The sequence below is a fragment of the Pecten maximus genome, chromosome 6 (assembly GCF_902652985.1).
Source record: "Pecten maximus chromosome 6, xPecMax1.1, whole genome shotgun sequence".
In the NCBI taxonomy this organism is placed as follows: domain Eukaryota; kingdom Metazoa; phylum Mollusca; class Bivalvia; order Pectinida; family Pectinidae; genus Pecten; species Pecten maximus.
In genome coordinates this window covers 21,067,825-21,091,223 of record NC_047020.1, presented here as the reverse complement: position 1 = coordinate 21,091,223, position 23,399 = coordinate 21,067,825, and the positions used below count along the sequence as shown (strand labels likewise).

The 23,399-nt window shown below is 35.6% G+C and overlaps 1 protein-coding gene across 1 annotated transcript; it reads right to left on the bottom strand.

Moving 5' to 3' along the window:
* Positions 1–3,546: 3,546 nt before the first annotated feature.
* Positions 3,547–17,045, bottom strand: LOC117329215 (myotubularin-related protein 2-like). The gene is made up of 17 exons (XM_033887034.1): positions 16,694–17,045; positions 14,458–14,533; positions 13,944–14,038; positions 13,555–13,665; positions 12,970–13,071; positions 12,763–12,846; positions 12,469–12,543; positions 11,998–12,072; positions 11,479–11,667; positions 10,908–10,999; positions 10,437–10,530; positions 8,598–8,696; positions 8,124–8,231; positions 7,445–7,537; positions 7,069–7,182; positions 5,157–5,336; positions 3,547–3,730 (listed from the first exon to the last, which is right to left on the bottom strand). Exons 1-17 carry the CDS (start codon positions 16,910–16,912, stop codon positions 3,569–3,571), a joined length of 1,968 nt encoding a protein of 655 aa, XP_033742925.1. The 5' UTR covers positions 16,913–17,045; the 3' UTR covers positions 3,547–3,568.
* Positions 17,046–23,399: the final 6,354 nt, after the last annotated feature.

Here is a 23,399-nt window from a genome sequence, read left to right as displayed (position 1 = left end):
TGTATGCTGCTGCCTTATAGAGTAAAACATTAAAAACATACATCTGCTAAAATTTAACTCTCCAATTTTTCTCATCTGTATATATAAAGAATTTACAATATAACAAACTATCTTCTCTGGTCCCAGGGAATTCCTTACAGACAATTTTTACTTTGTAATGTATTTAATCATGTTTTCTTGATCATTGCTGCTCTGTATCAAATCCAAGTACATATACTACTAAACTCTCCCGACAGTAAACTATTTATCTTTATACAGAAAGTTTTTTGTATGGGTGAGATAAATAAAATTGTATATATAACAATTAAAAATATTTTCAAGATCTATTTTTTATCTTGCTTATTATTAGTGGACAACACAGGAGTAGATTTGTCACCTAAGACACTGTAAATTTGTCACCTACACAGCCAGTTATAGACGTGACTAAGACACTGTAGATTTGTCACCTACACAGTCCGTTATAGACGTGACTAAGACACTGTAGATTTGCCACCTACACAGCCAGTTATAGACGTGACTAAGACACTGTAGATTTGTCACCTACACAGCCAGTTATAGACGTGACTAAGACACTGTAGATTTGTCACCTACACAGCCAGTTATAGACATGACTAAGGGATTTGTCACCTACACAGCCAGCTATAGACGTGACTAAGACACTAGATTTGTCACCTACACAGCCAGGTATAGACGTGACTAAGATACTGTAGATTTGTCATCTACACAGCCAGTTATAGACGTGACTAAGACACTAGATTTGTCACCTACACAGCCAGTTATAGACGTGACTAAGACACTGTAGATTTGTCACCTACACAGCCAGTTATAGACGTGACTAAGACACTGTAGATTTGTCACCTACACAGCCAGCTATAGACGTGACTAAGACACTGTAGATTTGACACCGCCAGCTATAGACTGACTAAAAGAAAAATTAGTTTGTCAGGACCCTCTCATGACCATTTCAGGAAAGATAGAGCTAAATCCCACTGGTGGAACTTAAGAAGTTTGAAATAGGTGTTGTTCAAGAAAACTATGATTGCGCAATCACATTACAAATTGCCTCCATGGCTGCCATGTCAAACTTTTTACGAGGTAAAAAAATAACAACTTTGTTGTCTCCCCTTCCTCAACACTCCCACCAATTTCCAGCTCAATTGCACCAGTGAAACTGGAGAAGTTTAAAATGTGGTTTTATCTAAGGATCATTTCGGGCAAGTTAGAGCTCAGTCCCACTGGTGGAACTTGAGAAGAGGTTTGAAATGCGTTAAGTTTATGCAAGGCGGACGACAGACAAAGCACAATGACTATAGATCATCATGATGCTCTGGGTCAGATGACCGAAAAAAATTAACCAGACACAATTTCAATACTATCTTTTATTCATTGCATATTAATTTATCTTTTAATCATTAATAAGATGTATTTCAAAATTAAGAGAAATAATCAAAATTTGACAAAACTTTACTATCAATACTATCAAAAAGAGTATGCTTGACATTGAAAAAATATTACATGATACTAATACAAAATTGACATTTCTGATCAGAACATGGGACAGCATGCATGTTTACATGAGGGGTTATCAAAACTCATTGTATAAATTCTACAGGTCTATTATTACACAACAGAAAATTACAAACAAGTATAAAACATTTTATGACATAAATGCAAGTGAAACTGTTTAAAATTAAACAGGTTAACGACTAAAACAAAGGTAATTAAAAAAAGGTTTGTTTCAGCAATCCAAAAGTTTCCTACCTCCAATTATCTAAACTTTGATGTAAAATCGACAAAGAACCATTTATCTTTATATAATAGGACAGTTGACCAAATTTCAGTATGCAACATGATAATTGAGTATCTGTTGGTGATGGACAAGATACGCCCTGCACAGAGTGGACAATGGGCAATATCCCTGTTTATAAATAGGGGTTCCAGACCTGATTTTAGTACTATCATGGTACAATCCACCATCCTATAAGGTTTTTTACATCTAATATTTGGCTATTGTTGGAAATGCAGTAGATGTACTTGCATGCGAAAATCAGCTTTCTCCTAGTTGATGCAGACTCACTCTCGTACCTACCAGGCAGAAAAACCAGACATACACTTCCTCCATCACACCTCAACACCTTATAAATATGCAACCTCTATTTAGCATCATGAATGATTGTGCACATCTCAAATTTAAAGCATCCCTGTCAAACTAACAGTCAGATTCCCTCTCTGTGTAATCTTACACTCCCTTTGTCACTCCCCCCCCCCCCCCCCCCCCCCCCCCCCCCCACACACACACACACACACACACACACACACACACACACACACACACCAACTCTTTTTCACACCATGTAGACACTTCCCCTCTTTCACACCTTTTAGACACACCCACCCACCCTCACATGCTTTAACATTCTAATTACCAGAGCTTCTCTTTCAATCTTTACATTAAATAATATATTGCACATATGTATGTCTCGGACAATGCCTTATTTCAATATAAAGGTATAGTATAGTATATACATATTTAAGCACAAAAATCAATACTGTTAATAAAAACGATTAGTGACCACTGCCAACACTCCTAACCTTCCCTTTCCAAGAAACGAATGGACACTATTGAAACTATCATAAATCTAATCTGTTCACTGCACAATTAGCTTTCCCATGTTACTGGTAAAATGAAGTTGAAAAAACATATTATCTTACGACTTGTGAAGATGAAAATAGCATATATCTCATGGCTTGTGACCAGTTTTAAATTTTCATGGTAAATACCTAACTATAACAACATGAACATGTTATATATATTTTGTTTATCAGTTATCAATAAATTTGTCCCTATTTTCATACATAATAAACTGAACTTAAGATGAAGTGTTGAATTGTGATCACACAAATCTAATGAACATTGAACAATTCTATATAAATACAATTTATTTTCAATAAAAGTCACTTGATTTCATATTATGGGGTCACGATGAAATATATTCTAGAATGAAAATATAGAACTTTGTTTGCTACGAATTAAGTATATCATAGTAACTGTTTGAACACTGAACCAGTTTCTTTGAGACAATGTCCTTATTTCAACAGTTTATAGATCGGTATATAAAACATTACTATGTATGGTCCATTTCCCCTCTACCTTTCTTCATAAATTAGGAAAATACATCCAGGTGAAGTATCCACATCCTAAACAAGAAAATACTTACATTGTATTGGTAAATAAATATTGGGCCCCTGTGTAATGGTTAGCTCCCCTGTCAATAAAAGGCCACCTCATTCTTAGGATGAATTACTTATCTAAGCATATTAGCCTCCCTCTTCCTCTAATCTTTGTTGTACATACACTAGTTTTAGGTATGAATTACCTCCCTTGTTCAGGGATTGTCTCCCCTGCATATTGACGACATCCTATTTGCATGGTTTACACATAATTATACATTACAGATCAACTCAAAGTGCAAACAGTCAACCTTGTGAAATTTGAATTCTAACAATCTCTAAAACCAAGCACCTTTTTATCATGTTAATTTTTACGATGCTATAAATCTTTCCTGAACTAGACATTGATGGGAGCCGATATCCTTGGGGGACTGTGACGTCCCGGAGCGAGTCCACCTCCGGAGTTTCTGGCCTCAAGTTCCTCCTGTAGTTCCTCCACTGTCTTTTGAAGCTGAGCTTTTAGTATAATCAGCTCTCTGTTCCTCAGATGTATGGGTTCCTTTACGACAAACAATTTAACAATTAAGAAAATTACAACAAATGTTACAACTATACGTTCAAGGTATATCAATTATCACGGCCAGAAATAGTGCATAAGTTTAAGTGAAAATTAAGAACCTTACCTGTGGCTTCCTTCGTCGGTTTCAGTAGAGTGAAGACCTTACCTGTGGCCTCATGCGTGGGTTTCAGTAAAGTGAAGACCTTACCTGTGGCCTCATGCGTGGGTTTCAGTAAAGTTAAGACCTAACCTGTGGCCTCATGCTTGGGTTTCAGTAAAGTTAAGACCTAACCTGTGGCTTCATGCGTGGGTTTCAGTAGAGTGAAGACCTTACCTGTGGCCTCATGCGTGGGTTTCAGTAAAGTTAAGACCTTACCTGTGGCCTCATGCGTGGGTTTCAGTAAAGTTAAGACCTTACCTGTGGCCTCATGCGTGGGTTTCAGTAAAGTGAAGACCTTACCTGTGGCCTCATGCGTAGGTTTCAGTAAAGTTAAGACCTTACCTGTGGCCTCATGCGTGGGTTTCAGTAGAGTTAAGACCTTACCTGTGGCCTCATGCGTGGGTTTCAGTAAAGTTAAGACCTAACCTGTGGCCTCATGCGTGGGTTTCAGTAAAGTTAAGACCTAACCTGTGGCCTCATGTGTGGGTTTCAGTAGAGTGAAGACCTTACCTGTGGCCTCATGCGTGGGTTTCAGTAAAGTTAAGACCTTACCTGTGGCCTCATGCGTGGGTTTCAGTAAAGTGAAGACCTTACCTGTGGCCTCATGCGTGGGTTTCAGTAAAGTGAAGACCTTACCTGTGGCCTCATGCGTGGGTTTCAGTAAAGTTAAGACCTTACCTGTGGCCTCATGCGTGGGTTTCAGTAAAGTGAAGACCTTACCTGTGGCCTCATGCGTGGGTTTCAGTAAAGTTAAGACCTTACCTGTGGCCTCATGCGTGGGTTTCAGTAAAGTGAAGACCTTACCTGTGGCCTCATGCGTGGGTTTCAGTAAAGTTAAGACCTTACCTGTTGCCTCATGCGTGGGTTTCAGTAAAGTGAAGACCTTACCTGTGGCCTCATGCGTGGGTTTCAGTAAAGTGAAGACCTTACCTGTGGCCTCATGCGTGGGTTTCAGTAAAGTAAAGACCTTACCTGTGGCCTCATGCGTGGGTTTCAGTAAAGTTAAGACCTTACCTGTGGCCTCATGCGTGGGTTTCAGTAAAGTGAAGACCTTACCTGTGGCCTCATGCGTGGGTTTCAGTAAAGTGAAGACCTTACCTGTGGCCTCATGCGTGGGTTTCAGTAAAGTTAAGACCTTACCTGTGGCCTCATGCGTGGGTTTCAGTAAAGTTAAGACCTTACCTGTGGCCTCATGCGTGGGTTTCAGTAAAGTTAAGACCTTACCTGTGGCCTCATGCGTGGGTTTCAGTAAAGTTAAGACCTTACCTGTGGCCTCATGCGTGGGTTCCAGCGACAGTAGTATCCAGTCCATAACTCAATCCTCCTCATACTGGCCACTGGGAAGAGCACATGCTGGTGAAGATAGGCTGCGTACAGTGGGTTAATAAACTCTTCCTTCTGACAGTTCACAAACGACCACAGAGAAACAGTCTTCTGTTTCAGGTTCTAAACAGAAATAAGACGGTCACCAAATAATAAATAGAATTTATACGTGTTATAAAACTTTGTAATATTATTGTTCAGATTCTGATATAGTTGACATGGAACTTAATTTGAACTATTTTCTTATTTAATACTTTAATATTAAGAACTATTTTCTCAATATCAATACTAGTTAAATAGCTTACACTTTTTAACTCGAGTGTATTAGAATGTATAAAGCTAAAGTAATGGTGGTGATATCGTCATATAGTTATATATATCGTCATGTATTTATATATATCGTCATGTAGTTATATATATCGTCATGTAGTTATATATATCATTGTGTAGTTATATATATCATTGTGTAGTTATATATAACGTCGTGTAGTTATATATAACGTCATGTAGTTATATATATCGTCATGTAGTTATATATATCATTGTGTAGTTATATATATCATTGTGTAGTTATATATATCATTGTATAGTTATATATATCGTCATGTAGTTATATATAACGTCATGTAGTAATATATATCGTCATGTTGTTATATATATCATTGTGTAGTAATATATATATCGTCATGTAGTTATATATATATCGTCATGTAGTTATATATATCGTTGTGTAGTTATATATAACGTCATGTAGTTATATATATCATTGTATAGTTATATATAACGTCATGTAGTTATATATATCGTCATGTAGTTATATATAGCGTCATGTAGTTATATATATCATTGTGTAGTTATATATATCATGTAGTTATATATATCGATGTGTAGTTATATATATCGTCGTGTAGTTATATATCGTCATGTAGTTATATATAACGTCATGTAGTAATATATATCGTCATGTAGTTATATATATCATTGTGTAGTAATATATATATCGTCATGTAGTTATATATATCATTGTGTAGTAATATATATATCGTCATGTAGTTATATATATCATTGTGTAGTAATATATATATCGTCATGTAGTTATATATATCATGTAGTTATATATATCGTTGTGTAGTTATATATATCATTGTGTACTTATATATATCATTGTATAGTTATATATAACGTCATGTAGTTATATATATTATTGTGTAGTTATATATATCATTGTATAGTTATATATATCATTGTATAGTAACTGTTATATATATCATTGTGTAGTTATATATATCATTGTGTAGTTATATATATCGTTGTGTAGTTATATATAACGTCATGTAGTTATATATATCGTCATGTAGTTATATATAACGTCATGTAGTTATATATATCATTGTGTAGTTATATATATCGTTGTGAAGTTATATATATCATTGTGTAGTTATATATATCGTCATGTAGTTATATATCATTGTGTAGTTATATATATTGTCGTGTAGTTATATATATCGTTGTGTAGTTATATATATTGTCGTGTAGTTATATATATCGTGTAGTTATATATAACGTCATGTAGTTATATATATCATTGTGTAGTTATATATATCATTGTGTAGTTATATATATCATTGTGTAGTTATATATATCGTCATGTAGTTATATATATCATTGTGTAGTTATATATATCATGTAGTTATATATATATCATCATGTAGTTATATATATATCATCATGTAGTTATATATATCATGTAGTTATATATATTGTCGTGTAGTTATATATATATATAACATATAAATATATAAAGTAGTTATATATATCATGTAGATATATATTTCGTTACCAAGCCACTGCCTACCTCCTTATGTCTCTGTTGTTCACAGTTACAGAGGAATGTCCCAAACAGGCAGCTATACAGGTGGTCCATTATAGTTATCAGGAAGTGCTCGTTAAACTCAAAGGCATTTGGAAACTGAAATGAAATATGCAAAATGGATGAGGACCATTCTTTCTCCATTAAACAATTTGCTTTAAAGCAGTTTAAATTTTGCACAAATGCAATCTTTTATTTTTAATTATTTGCATAGTTCCTCCCTTTTGTTCACATTCATTTATCCGTTCACTTACTTAATACTTAACAGATTCCTGACTTTTCATCATAGATTCACTGTCATTTATACAAACTTTGAGTAAATATTTCAAAACAATGTTTCTATAAAATGTGGCCGCATTACCTGGCGCACGATCTGCCACACACAGTCGATGAACTGTAGGAACACCGGTGAACGGTCAGCATCCGAGTGTTTATCTTCACCATGGCCAACTCTCTGTCACAAACAGTAAAATTCATCACTATACAAACATGACATCAAAGGTCAGTGTTTCTTTTTCAGGGGAGATTATCTGATAAGGACAAGAGTCTAAAAATGTTCAATTATGATTTTTGAAAACTTTTATCAAATGGCATATAAATGGTATAATTTAATTATCACTACCGTAATACCTTGAACCAGATATACATATAATATCGCACAATGTATTAAAAGATATATGCAAAACATTTGATGTTGTTTCCTAAAAATGTCATTTTTCTGATTTTCCAATGTAACATTACAATAAATCATTTCAAACACACTGATGAATCTTTAAGAAATGTTGTGACTTGTTGTTAAAACATTATTGCCCTCCTTAATAGATTAATTAATGACCTTATATGGCTCAAAATGTTGATGGTCCATAAAAAAAATTAATGAAAATGACAAACATTCATTGCAATGCAATTTAAGTTACTTTACATAAAATTAGTACATGTTCATAGTTGCCCTGTCAATATTACAACACAGATCGGGTTAAAATGCTCCTTTTGATGAAATTATTTTCAAAGTTTCAGTCTTTTAATATTTTAAAGCTCACCTGTGCAAATTTATGCCCGAAGCTAAGCCACTCCTTTTCCACAAGGACTTCAAAGCCTGTCAGAGTCCTGTAGTAGGGGTCCAACATGATCATCGACAGACAGGTGAGCTGTAATCACAAATTACATTGTAATATGATGGCAAATGGACACAGGTGTATATATTGAGGTAGTATTGAACATAAATGATATTATACTGAGTGGTATATATTATGCTGTAGGAATCAATTTTAAAATTCTGCAGAATTTAAGGTTGAGTCATGTGGTACACTAGAATGATTACCGTCTGTATTTTATCAAGAGAACTTCCTCATCAGTAGCATTTCAATGAGGAATAAAACAGCATTTGGCCATTTAATGCAATTTATTTTATTGCAGTAATACTTGGTATTTTTAAAGTATTAAAGTAGTTTTCAAAACGATCATCACACAAATTTTCAGTCATGAGTGATGACTACAAGCAATGCCGAGTATACCTGGGCTGTCCGGTCCCAGCCGTCACTACAGTGTACCAGTACAGAGGTCTTGTTACACTCCAGTTTATCAGCTATCCTCAGTGCACCAGACAAAATTTGCTGGAACAAGAAAATGCATTGAATGATGAAAGCAAACATCACATATCACTACTGGTATCTTTCAGTTTATGTGCAGTAAAATGTACTTACTACTTAAGTTGTTTTCTGTATACATTCTTGTCTTAGTTACTACTTAAGTTGTTTTCTGTATACATTCTTGTCTTAGTTACATTCTGCTCTTAGTTACTACTTAAGTTGTTTTCTGTATACATTCTAGTCTTAGTTACTACTTAAGTTGTTTTCTGTATACATTCTAGTCTTAGTTACTACTTAAGTTGTTTTCTGTATACATTCTAGTCTTAGTTACTACTTAAGTTGTTTTCTGTATACATTCTAGTCTCAGTTACTACTTTAGTTGTTTTCTGTATACATTCCAGTTTTAGTTACTTACTACTTAAGTTGTTTTCTGTATACATTCTTGTCTTAGTTACTACTTTAGTTGTTTTCTGTAAACATTCCAGTCTTAGTTACTTACTACTTCAGTTGTTTTCTGTATACATTCTTGTCTTAGTTACTACTTTTAATAGTTGTTTTCTGTATACATTCTTGTCTTAGTTACTACTTTTAATACCTGTTTTCTGTATACATTCTTGTCTTAGTTACTACTTAAGTTGTTTTCTGTATACATTCTAGTCTTAGTTACTACTTTAGTTGTTTTCTGTATACATTCTTGTCTTAGTTACTACTTAAGTTGTTTTCTGTATACATTCTAGTCTTAGTTACTACTTTAGTTGTTTTCTGTATACATTCTAGTCTTAGTTACTACTTAAGTTGTTTTCTGTATACATTCCAGTCTTAGTTACTACTTAAGTTGTTTTCTGCATATACTCTTCCTAAAAATCCTTTTTATTAGTTCCAAATTTTACTATTCTTTCATATAAACAATACGTTAACAGCAAAACAAAACTTCACAAATACTAATTTCAGATACCAGTAGCCAGATATTAGTTTTCACAACTGAGGACTACCGTACATATACTGAAACTTATTCACAGTTTTGGTCTGGGATTAAAGAGCACTGAATGATTTTTATCATGAATGAAAGTGTGGATGGTTGTTCCCATGATTATTTGGTTCTTGTTTGATATTTTTCTTTTTTCTTAAATAAGCATGTAGTTAATATACCTAGCTATACTAGTATACAATGTACGTGTATATATAAAGTTGATACAATGCCCTTTCTTTTATCATAGCTACAACATGACTATTATATAATGCTCTGAATTTCATTTCCAGTTTAAAGTCTCAGCTTGCATTTAAAACTACAAACATGTTTTGTGGTCTCTTTTTATTACCTCCCAACCCAACCCCAACCTCCTTCCTTCCCCAAACTACTCTATATATCTCCCTCCATATATTACAAACATCAACATTTCACTAAAATCATGGTAACAGTGTAAATGAGATTCTCTATTATCTTAATTAACACAGATTTAACAGTAATGTATTCATCATATTACAATTATCTGTGTCAAATGTCTCAAGAATTCAGTGATACCAACAGGTGTCTACCCCTTGTACTCTATGTAAGGACTATTCCATTGAAATATCTACCTGACCCCAGGACTCCACAATAAATCAGTTCTATACATGGTTGGATTGCCTTCCTATTACTTCTATGTAATTTACTAAATAAATTCTTCTATGGGTGGTACCCCTTAACCAAACCTGGAGTCCTGGCGTAGATAGATATTTACTGGGAAAGCCCCAAGCCTTCATTGATATGATTCAGGACCTTACCTTTACGTGGTCCAGCCAGTGTGTTGATTCGATGTTAGTCAGCCAGTGGGCGTCGTCTATCGTAGGAAACACCACATCTCTCAACTTCCTCAAGCTGTTCATGTAAAAGTTTACAGAATTCTGTAAAGTCTTCGTTTCTACTTCTTCACATGACACATGTTATTACTTAAATACCTGTACCCTGATTTCAACTGATATCACCTATACGTAGAAATGAAATTTCATGGCAAAAATTTAACAAATATAATCTGCAAACAAGACATGAAACATCAAAATGGGAAATGTTTTTTGAAATACATCACAAAAGACAATCATTTAGATCTCCATGACCTGGGCCTGTACCACATTTAATCTAAATTGGTAAATTCAGTCATTCATAAAAGATCCATTTTTTTTTAGATCATTCTCCTAATGATAAAAGTATATTGGACTAAAATAAGAAAGACAAGAAATAATATATAAAAGTGTTACCTGTCCTTCATGACGTGGATGTTGTGTATATCTAAGAAGACAACCTCTGCATTCTGGTAGTTTTCCTCTCGTTCATACCCTCCTCCTTTTGCCTGTAAAGAGAATAACATAACAACATAAAGCTCCCATCATGTCTTAAATTGGCGAATGTGAATAGATAGCTTATAATTATCATAGTAGCCGAATATGAATATAGATAGCTTATAATTTATCATAGTAGCCGAATGTGAATATAGATAGCTTATAATTATCATAGTAAGAGTACAGAAGTCAATTCCATTCGACTATTAATTTTAATACTATTATGTATTACCAGGTACTCAACATTTAGTACTCACATATATAAAGCTTATCAACAGTAGTCGAATTTCGTTACTAAAACATTGGTTAATAGTACTCGAATATACAAAGCTTATCCAAAACAGTTCAGAATTAATCATCTGTGTTAAACTAAACATTGAAGAAGCAATCTACATTGTACAAACTAAAATGTAAAATTCAAGACTATCAAGTACTAAATACCATGTAAATATAAGTTCACTGTCTATCAAACAACCGTGACATCCAGTACCTTGTTAGCCTGGGCGTTGACACTAGGACGAGCATCCATGATGTAGAGTTTGTGTGACTGTGCGTTAGCATCCATGATCATCTGTATGTAGCGTTCGTCATCCTTGTTACGTTTATTCACCACGCCCACTAGTGGCTGCCCAGAGCGTGAAATGGTGGCCTGACTTTGAGGGTGGATCCATGATAAAACCTAACACAGAAATAACTCATCTGTCAATGTCTTCATTTGTCAATTGATGTTCTGATGAAGTACAAAAATCTAGACACAATGAGATAAGAAAAAGAGACCTTTGAGACCTGTTGGCACACCAATTTGGCAGTAACAAGTGATGATATAACGGTGAGCTGTACTGTGTAAATGTTACAGGTTGTAAGATCATATTCATGAGAGTGTTTGTCTACAACAATGGTGTGAAGTATAGATAGAAATCAAGTGTGCTAAAGTCACTACAGCTGGTTCTATTTCTGTTAATAATATAATACTTCCATGACTGCTAAAATTTCTGTAGCCCAGACTTACAGGTAGTCTGCCCTTAGTTCTAAAACTGGCCACTTGTTTGATGTCATCATCTGTTGTAGCAGCAGGCACGACAAACTGGGAACAAAAACAACCTCAATATTTATGACAATTATCATTTTTCACATTCTGTCATGTATCACAAATGATAGTGTGTGATGTTACCTTAAAACTTCCGAAATGAATAAATAATTCTGGAAAACTCATCTTAATTGGAAAGTTCCTGACATAGTCACAAGTTGAATTTCAAATAATCGCTAATCTAAATGAAGTAATATCAAAATAGTACTACATGTACTGGAATATCCCTTGGTAGAGTTAATCTTCACTGATTAAGTACTTAGGCAATTTTCTTTTCTTACTTTAACTGACTGTCCAATACTATGGAGACTTAAACACAGATGAAATTTTCCAGAAAAAAATATCAAAATGTATTTTCTTTAACAATTTTATACCATATTATTATGTACGTACCAAAGAGGGATAGGTGTCACAACACTCATAATTTTCATTGATCCGTGTCACTCTCCAGCTTTCATTTGGTAAACCCTGGAATTTTAAAATATCCATAGAAATGGAATCATAAGTTTTATAATGAATACATTTATGTCAATGCTGATAAAAAACTAGCTAACAGATTTATCCTGAAAAAAATTGGAGTCATTGTGTGCTATGAACAGTCTTGATAATACATTACCCTGTTGCCACATGGATATCAAACTCCATATACTGATGCTGTGTCAAACAGTAAAGCTTAATTCACCATACCTGGCGTTTAAATTCTGCTATTGGGTCAAACACTTTCCATCCATCTTCTCCATAGTCTTCGGCCAAATCAAAGGCATATATTGGCTGTTGAAATGAAGAGGATATATGTTATAGAAAGAGATTAAGTAAACATTCTTTACGACTACACAACCAATTATTACTGCTGTTTATCAATTTCCTTCTTGGTACATTGAAATCTAACATTACCTGTTTATTTGTGATGGGAAAGGCATACTGCTGAATTTTTTCAAACACTTGTCTTCTTGAATGATTTTCCTGTCTGTGTGCAAACCTTAAGTTTCTGATGTCCTGAAAAACAAATGGTCATAAAAAAGTTTGCCACATTGTGTAACGTTTCAGAAACAGCTGAAGTAGCAATCAAGTCTCCTGTCCTTTCTTTTCTAAAGCCTTCCATGGTGACTGCTGATTCATCTACTGTTTCAGCACCAGAAGTGATGACATTTCAGTTGACAAGATATGTTCATGTTTTTCATCTTTATCAGGGGTGGATGGGGGACAAAATACATAATTTTGAACATAACAAAATATTTTGAAATGTTTAATTTGATGAAACATTAAGTTTGATGCAAATGTAAACTAAAACATTAGTCAAGTAAAATGCCAGGAGAGAAAACATATCCTCCTTATTTTTAGTCAAATTTTAACTTTTACCATTTTTTTAACCAATTCTTGAAATACTCACCTTCAAAATTGGGATACATGTATTTATATTAGGAATGGGTGGAGTATTGAAAATTATGAGGAGAAAAATTAAAGAGAGATGATAATTACCTTGCATAGGAGATCTATCCCGTAGGAATTTTCCCCTCGACTGGTAGCACCCCCTATCTTTTCTATCTTGCTGATGACACCAAGCGGCACATCAAGGATAAAAGGTGATTCCTGAAAAACAGTGACACTGCACGTCTTAACTTAAAATCTTCACAATAGATGTGTATCTGTATTCAACATTTCTTCTCTATTACAAAATAAAATTAAAACTGCAGAAATGTTTGTAAATAATTAAGGCATACAGACAAGTATCTATCAAACATGCACAATGAAGCTGAATATTCTGTTTTACTTCTGATGTTTTGCTTTTTAATAAAAAAATTTAATATGCTATATTTTTAATCTACCAATGCCTGATATGAGTGACTGCCAGTAGTATGATTACCTACCCTCTCAGAACTTTTGAAGTAAAGTTTGTAGTTTGTGACAGTAAGGGTACCCTTGACAGCTCCACTGTATGGACATAGATAGGTCACATCCTTTCCTGTGTTAACAAACACATAATACATTGTAGTTAATATGTTTTCCTTACTAATCTTAATTCTTAATTTTAAATCTCCATGATACAACCATGCCTTTATTTAGTATATGGTACACTTGTATATTATCTTATTATAATTCTTTTTCATATGCAGCTAAGATAATAAAATCCAACTCAATGTCATAACATGTGGTAAAACAGTACACCTGAGGCACAACAGAGACAGAGTTTTATCCTATGGCTACAATATAGGTGATTAATGCAACTTATCAATAAAAACAAACACAGAATAAAATTAGTTTAGTTAGCTAAAACAGAACTATGCTCAGTATTATAGTATCACACATTAAAGTTAACGTCTAAGATATGATATACATCTCACAAACTTATTGTTAATGGAATGAATGTTACAAATGTCTTACCTATTCCCTGGACTTTTTCTCCCTGAAGAAGAGGTGGATCATCAGATTGTCCAAGTTTAGTAGAATCCCTCAGAACCTGTTAGATAATGAAATTGTATGAATTATTTTGAGTAATATAATATATCCATTGTTTACTAGAGGTGTGTATCGCAAGGTGGGTAGTGATACAATTCGTATCGTGATACAGGGGTCACAATACGATACGTATCACAATATGTAAGCTGATGACCCAACAGATATCTGGAATTCCATCGTACAGTAGTCATGTTTTGTTTCTGGTATTTCCGGAATATTTGAGTCTTTGTCTACATTTGTTACAAAAAACATATGTTTTGTCTGTTTTCCACAAAGCGTTCTTGAATTTAGATCATTTTTATTTGAAAGAACTCCAACAGGCAGCTTTATAAGCTGCTAGAACGGCCTTGTCAGCCATGTTGTTTACTACAAAGCTATCATTGGTCAAGGGGGATAACTACAAATTTTCAAGTATCGCGATAAAAATCAGGGATAGACGATGCATCGATGCATCACTCTGCGATCCAATACATCAATGCATCAGTGAATCGTTACACCACTATTGTTTACTATCAGACTTATGAGAATTTCCTTCAGCTAAAATGAATTAGATGACATTTGCTATAAACCTCAGTTTTTTAGACTACATATACTCTCTCTCTTATAATGACTTATCATTCCCCTAGATTTACCTGTTACCTGTCGTCAAAGTTTACTACTATAGGCATTCTCTTGATCTTTGACTAATAACAATATTAGTTTTTTCGGTTCCGGTTGGTTTTGGTAGCAGTAAGTCTGGACAGAATTTAATGTTCATGTTCTTCCATAATTTATCTAGTAATGATTTGAACTGGTTAAGAGTGGTGGCTGACACAACTTCGTCAGATTAGCTATTGCAGGGCAGACTTTTTTCTCTCTGGTTTTTATATTAGGATGGGACATTTTCATCTCATTTTGGGATGAAAATTGGTGAATTAGGAGAGATATTTTCAGGAGTAAGCTGCAAATTCTGGGAATTGGCTTGAATATATATGAAATAATTTCTTTTGGAAATTGGGTCCATTAACAGCACCTAAAAATCCCTAAGAAAAAGCTTAAGCCCTGCAGTATCTTATTATCTTTGAAAGACAATTTTTTTGTACTGTTAGTCTATAGTGTCCTTTAATTTGATGAGGGGTTTTTTTTTGGTGACCCCTGGTTGTGTCTTCCTCTTGCATTTGTAACAGTGTGGCTTTGTAACATTTATCCATTTCAGTGAGCTCGAGAATTCTGTAAACTTAGATCATGTCCATTCTCAGGAGCCTGTATTGAACTGATGGTAGCCCATAAGGTGGACAAACCTTTCTTGATACATGTAGCTGTTATTCCTAATTTATAATTGGTCCAAATACAAATGTAGTCACTTTAGTGGCACGTCTCTGCACATTTTCTATGAGCTGGGCATCGCTTTTGTTAACAACTGACAATACTGGTGAGGAATATTCCAAATGTGTGGTCGTATCGCTAGCCACAACCTATAGTTCAGAGATTACAACCTGTTTTCACATTTTATTGCTCCCTCCAACTATAATCTCCCAATTTACAGCTTATAACACTACACTACACATATATTTAGGTGTAATAGAAATACTTTCCATTATGGGTATCAATCCACTATACTATACTTTATTTATACTACAGTACATATATATATATATATATAACAGGAGAGTTAATTGTGAATTATAGAAAAGAGTACTAGTCTATAGATGCAAGTTGGTGGTTTCCCCCTACCAGATACAAGCAGAGTAACAAGTATACATAAATATTCAGGTTGGGGAAAACCACCAACTTGCGTATATGAGATATAGTTTTGTTACTAAAAATAGTCAAAATCACTCTAAAGTTAACTTTTAAAAAATCAAGTCGCACTTAGCCTATTTAGTCATAAATAATGTTACAATAACACATCGTAAAAATGCAAGAATCATAATGATTTAATTTGTACATTTGAAAGTAGACCTACCAAAAATTGATGCAATATTGCCGTTAGTGTAACATCGAGTTTCTAGGTAGACAACACTTTCAGTAAACATATTTTAGCAAAATGTTATTTACCTTGTCGTAAATGAAATCGCCATTAAATATTATATATTTCAAAAAAATACTGTTTTATCAAGTTGACGGTTTCCCCCATTAATATAAGCTGATATTGGGCATTTATCAGCATGTGTTTACTAACCTTTAGAGGAATAATTTCAGCAGGAACATGCTCCGATGATGTAGAGGACGAAGAACACAGTGATTTCGATGGCGATTCTGATTCTTTGGAACTGGTGCTGGATGTTTCGTGGGGAAACGATGCAGAGCGCTCCGATGTGGAGATTGATTCGCTACTGGCTGCGGCTGCTTGCGGACTCTTTGGTTCCGGAAACAGCTCGTGTCCTTCTTTACCTTCCATTTTGGACTAAAAACCAACTTTAGCTGGCTTAGTTATATCATAGCATTCTCATTTTGTTGACAAGTTTCGGAGTTTCATTGACAGCAGGAAATGGAAAATTATTCCCAATTGAAGAGCTGCTCTAAGGGAGACAATTCTGTATTTCCCGAGAGATTTTCTGTCGGGGATGGTTCAGGCTTTGCTGGTGATAATTAGATTAATCAAAAACATATATATGTTTCTGGAATAATACATGCATACCAACATTGATCATTAAACAGACATATAACGTCACTTGTCAATACCTAAATTAAAACAGATACATTTCATAATCTTGAAACAATTATTGAAAGGTTTGACTATAGTTCCAATACTTAACAATATACATTCTTTTTATTATTTTTTTACCTTTTTGTAAAAGTATGGCTTTTCGAAGGATCTGTACCAATGGGTCACATATTTGTTATCTAACTTGTTAAACATACACCATTCAAACTCAATTTCAGAAAGTCAGAGAACATGTTTTTAGTGTTAAGTAGGCTAATACGTTCAAATGTGCTCTGTCAATTGGCTATCAAGATACAAACTAATGAATTGGTTGTTTATAATATGTTATTTACTGATTATGTTTATAAGTTATTACGGCTCATGTGCAAACAATAGTTTCCTGATGTTAAATGTAATGTATTTCAATATTCTACGTCTATCGAATCTAGCAATCTGTTGGTATATTTATTTATATTTTCTGTAATTGCATACATGCATACATATGGATACGTAAATCAGTACTATAGTCATTAACTCTGATAATTGAAGTTTATTTGTAATACACATGCTGCACGTTTAGTGTATATGTGCAGCATTCACTTTTGCTGATCCTAATAACAATGAACATTATTTGAAAATTCTACTAGAGCAAGCAATTTAGCCAAATGCACTTTTTTTTTTTACTGTATCTCCATAGCTTAGCTTTACATTGTAGATTAACTCATATTCAATCCAGACATGCGGGTACAGCGACTTCATAATATGACATATGTAAATGGTAAATGTGATCTTATAGCTAATTTTTGACATGTTCACATCATCATCAATTGTCATTATTTTCGGTCATGTATATTCATTTCATCATTTATGTTATACGGGAAAAGACGGATTATAAGTTTTATACTTGTGTCTAATCCCATTTGTGTTTTGACAAATAAATTAAAAAATGTATGGCATGTTTACAGAATATAGAAATATGCATAACAAAAACAATTAAGATGGGAGGCAAAAATAATTCATTTTTAAGCCAAAATGTTATTTTTTAATATACATTTTGGCATGCACGATAAAAATCGAACTCAATAAATGTGGACAACAAAGAAGGCGGTTTGTGCGATAATAGTGTATATGTACGATATCAGGTTGACACCACTACATGAAGTTACTGGTTGCTAAAGTGATGATGTTGCTGCATTCCCTGGACAAGAACGGGGTCTATATGAGAAATAACCTTTTACCAGGGACACTGATTTACACAACTAAAACAAATATTGAAGGTTTTCCTAACGAAGATTTCCAAAAACTGTTTAATTCGAGTAGAAACATTGATATAAGAATTACCAATAATGACGATAACAGTCTAGATGGTTCATAACAGGAAGGGGGCATGGGAAATTATAATGTAATTAATGTATAGACACTAGGCCGCCATCACACGGTCTTTGACAACTTCAGCTGAGACTCCGAGTCTAGCTGTTAAAAAAAAACGGGGGGGGGGGGGGGGGGGGGTATTCCTAGAAAGTATTCAGCTGAAGAAATTCTGCTTGAAAGACTACTACATGTATTTTGATATTTTTAAATGCAGCCATTGGCAGAAAAGTATAATTCGGAATCGTGCTGGATTTTTTATCGTGTATAGCAATTTAATGTTTCTTTTCACAGAGTCAGGGTCACGCTTGTGAGGACGACTGACAGAAGATAACAATGAATTAAGGAAAGTAAATAAAGGTTAGAAAGACAAAGTGGACAGACAGGAAGGACCAGATTATTTTAGAGTGTCGTGGCGATCAGTTTTGGCCTTTTCAATGTCCTAAACAAAAGACAGGAAAATCTTTGACTCGTTGGTCCCACATTAGTCGTCTCAAATTACAGAATGCCTTGTTATACAGCGGTAGTCATATCCTGGGCTCTCCCCACCATACAGAAGACTAACTAAACGCTTAATTCGTTCTCGTTCTCCCCTGTAATCATAATAGATAATTGACTGTATCAATTCATATTTCGACAGTTACTTAATAAGTATTATCGCCACTCGCCAGCTAAAGTCTTTTTTTTTTAAGTTATAGAATGAACCATGCGTTACGCACCATGCTTTTATAAAACTGGCACGATAAAAATGAGCCTGCGATAAAAAAAAATACTGATTTCTATGGACTGCAGATTAGCTATAATGTCCAGGCTACTGATAGAAGGAATATTGCCTGTGTAGCGAAGGTGGCCCTGGTGGTGCCCGTATTGTTATTCACACAATACTATAGCAGTCATTGCTAACAAATCTATGACGGCAAAATACACGTACCTATATCATAGCAATTGATTTTGTAAGTAATTATTCTAACTCGTGTATATGCATGGTATATTATGATTATGCGTAGTTCTAAAACAAGAATTGTTAACAACATAAACACTGAAAGTGATATATTAAGATATAGCATAATTTTATTTCAAAAGTATTTGTTTCTTCAACATTTATAAAATTTCGTGATCCAAATTTAATAATGAATGTCTTCTATGAATATTTTTATTTAGATTTTATTCGCTTTTTATACAGCGTTCATTTTTCTTTTTATTCCTGAATCCACGCTTCCGCTTTGCCTTTTTAGTAATGCTACCTTTCGACACACTCTGTGACATATAGGGACAGCCAGTCTTTGATTTGGTGGACTTTACATTGGAACGCATCAGGATCAAACTGGAGCTTTGCAAATTGCAATCTGGTTCCGGTTCAAATTCCGTTGTGTCAATTGTGTGCTCTAGTTTCTCACTAACCATTGTTTCTATTTCACTGGTGGCACTGATATCACGCGGAGAATTCTGCCAAGGTGACGGACCATTTACAATCTTCTTTGATCGTTTAGATTCAGATGTCTTCTTGTTAGGTTTCGATATCCTCCTTTTTGAAGATTTCCGCAATGGCGGCAGTTTAGTTCTTATCGCTTTGAGATCCGATTCTGACTTCCTCCTGGGGTTAGATTTGGACTGGTTGTTGTCAGTTTTGTTGTCTTTTGTATCTTTGCTGACATCCACACATGCATTCTCATTGGATTTTCCTGTGCTGTATTTCAATCCATAGACACTCTGAGACCGACTCATTCTTGAACGATTACCGGCACCTTTCTCTAAGTGTGCTGTCGGGTATAACGGTGGAAGTGACCTATAGGCAAACTTGTTAAGAGGCCTGTCCTCAATCTTCTTGATACTGTATCTATTGGTTATAGTTGCAGTGGATACCGAAAGAGCAGGAATCCCGAAATCCGACACGGGAACTCTAGGCAGGTTGTAAGCCGCCCTTGTCCTTTCTGGAAGAACCGATAAACGTTCTAATTGGTCAACAAGTGGGTCTTTGGATGTTACTGCTGATAAGCTTTTCTTCAGCTTACCATTGTAGTCGTAAATACCCTCATTTCCTCTCTGTGACGAAGAACGCACCTCGTGGTTGTATGGCACGTGTCCTCTTGGTGTGGCATAATGTTTGAGGTACTGGTCACGAGCAAGGTATTCATTCATCGCTAGAGGACAGTCTTGTATTGATTCGCACCACATGCTGCTGGCGGGGGACAAGGTCTCTTCGGAGAAGGAAGGACTTACCAAAATTCTGTACGGAGTTCCGCACTGTGAAGGTACTTCAGTGATAGGGGTCATTACAGCAACCCTCCCACATTTACCGAACGAAAACAAGAACTCCCGTTCTCCACCGACCACGATGGATGTTGCTATACCCATTTCGTTGTCTTCGCTAGTGTTTGAATTCACGCCAGCCTTTTGTCCGTTGATACAAAGCGAAGCGTAATCGGCATCACATTCTGCAGGATCGAGCTTATAATAATTCTGCGTTCCACATAATTTCCCAAGCTGTGAATTTCTGGCTCTAATATCGTTTTCGGAACAATCTTCTAAGGTTTCCTCGTCTGTGCCGACACCGCGTCCCTTGACTTTCAACTTGCTCAAAGGATCTTGTGGAGGTATTCCTGGAGACAAAGGATGCTTCTTCTGTTCCTCTCGCTGGCGCCACGAATCTGCAGTGAAGAGATTATCAGGCGAAAATGAAAATTCGTTTCTCTCAAACTGATTCCGGTCGACTCGGAAGCAGTCATTTTCATAGTTCCAATAAGAGGCAGTGTCTCTGTTATTGGGTTCCAACGGAGTTCCAAACAGCCTCGACTGGAGGTCCTCATCTGCATCTACCCATTGGGTGGCCGACAGGCTACCGTGGCCACGCTTGATGACACCTTGAGGACGTCCGTATGTTACCGGATCCATCGCTTTGCAAGTCCTCCCATTCCGTTACTAATGGCAGAGTCAATTGTGACGTCACATTTTGGGTTGCGTCATGAATCAAACCACATGATGTTAATTGTCTCAAAAAAATTGGAGGCGACTGAAAATTGTCAGGTATTGTTGTTTTCTTGATTGATAGATTGATCGGCTGTATAAAGGGCACGCGAATCTACTGCGGACTTCAGAAGTATCAATGATGCAGTTTGCCGCTCACTTTGCGGGCTATTCTTATGAAGATTTTGAAAATGTTCGTCTACTATATGTAGTAGAATTCAGTGTCAATCATATTTTTTTCAATGTCTCCGGTAGGGATTAGACCTGGGACCCCTGGCCTATATACATCTAATTACTGGTCTTAGGCGCAGTTAATCAAGCTATAGGGAAATTCTGTGTAGCCGAGTGGTATTTATTCTATATTTGGACATCCGCGTTTTCAAGACAAGGTATTGCAATTACACGATAACGATAGTCCCATGAAATGTCACCTACTGAGGATGGAACGTAGTTAAAGGAAATCGCGGACCTCCTGCATCCAATTAAAAATAAATGGCCAATCGGGATTGAAGCTTCATTTCTAACCGGTCTTTGATGTTATTGTGTTATTGTTTCATTGTTAACATCGGACAAATATATAGGGTTTTAAGGATCGAATTTGAGAGTTCGAATATAAGGACTCGAATGATTAGCAAATAAAGAATTAGGGTAAAAACATAATATACCGCATTTATTCTTTTATAACGAAGGTAATAGCAGGCTATGAAATATAACTTAAACACAAATTTGTATTATCAATTCCATAATAAGTTGTACGTACACAGATGTACAAGATCCTATCGTATACGTAGGAGATAAATAGTTTATAGTGACCATAATACTTAACCGTACCATAATAACTACCCGTGAGAAACACTGACAACGATTCTCTTCCTGAACAGTTTACTGTGGCCTCCCCACCTGGCAGGCGGGAGGACGGGCAGCCCGCCGCACGGACCGACTGAGCGGCCGGTTACTGTGGCCTCCCCACCTGGCAGGCGGGAGGAAGGGCAGCCCGCCGCCCGGACCGACTGAGCGGCCGGTTACTGTGGCCTCCCCACCTGGCAGGCGGGAGGACGGGCAGCCCGCCGCAAGGACCGACTGAGCGGCCGGTTACTGTGGCCTCCCCACCTGGCAGGCGGGAGGACGGGCAGCCCGCCGCCCGGACCGACTGAGCGGCCGGTTACTGTGGCCTCCCCACCTGTATACTCCACCCCGCACCGTCTATTTCCATTATGGTTTCTGATGTTACTTGCTCCATATCTTTTTTAGATATCGATAAACATCACAATCCCTTATATTAGTACGACACTGACTTTCTATCCCCCGCTCCGCCGCCAAACGAAACTTTGGCGGGAGATATAGTACATGTATACAAAGGGTTTCGTCCATCCGTCCTTTCGTCCGGTGGCGTTACCGGATCACATCTCCTATACCATTTAATATCACTTCCCAAAACTTTCTACACAAATCTATCGAGTGGTCTAATAGTGTCTTTTTTGCTGTGGAGCAATTTTCAGTCTCAATATTTCCATAGTTACCATGGAAACAAAAACTACAAGTAATGTATACTAGTATGATTTTGCCTGTCCCGCTTCGTCAATACACTACAATGTGAGTTTCAAGCAAACTTCAAAATTCACTAACCTTTCAGTATTTTTCCAAAAACAACAAAAAAAACCTCCCCACAATACTGTAGTATGGGAGCAGTCTGTATACATTATAGACATGTGTACATATTGATGTATAGCAAAACAAATATTAAATATCGCAAAATCACCAAGTCTCAAAATTCACATGAAAAATGAGAGGAAAATACATCTGATATATAATAGAATTCATTATTAACATCTGAAAACACGAGAAAAAAACACAACATATCTCTAATAATAATCACACATGCTACCTGACTACACAGGTTGTGTCCCTT

Bases quoted from the DNA above. Each gene is read 5' to 3' on its own strand.
- LOC117329215 (XM_033887034.1), bottom strand. From the start codon at position 16,912: ATGGAAGGTAAAGAAGGACACGAGCTGTTTCCGGAACCAAAGAGTCCG. The intron at 14,534-16,693 runs GTTAGTAAACAC...ATTATCTAACAG, and splicing joins CTGAAATTATTCCTCTAAAG to GTTCTGAGGGATTCTACTAA. The intron at 14,039-14,457 runs GTAAGACATTTG...TTGTTAACACAG, and splicing joins AGAAAAAGTCCAGGGAATAG to GAAAGGATGTGACCTATCTA.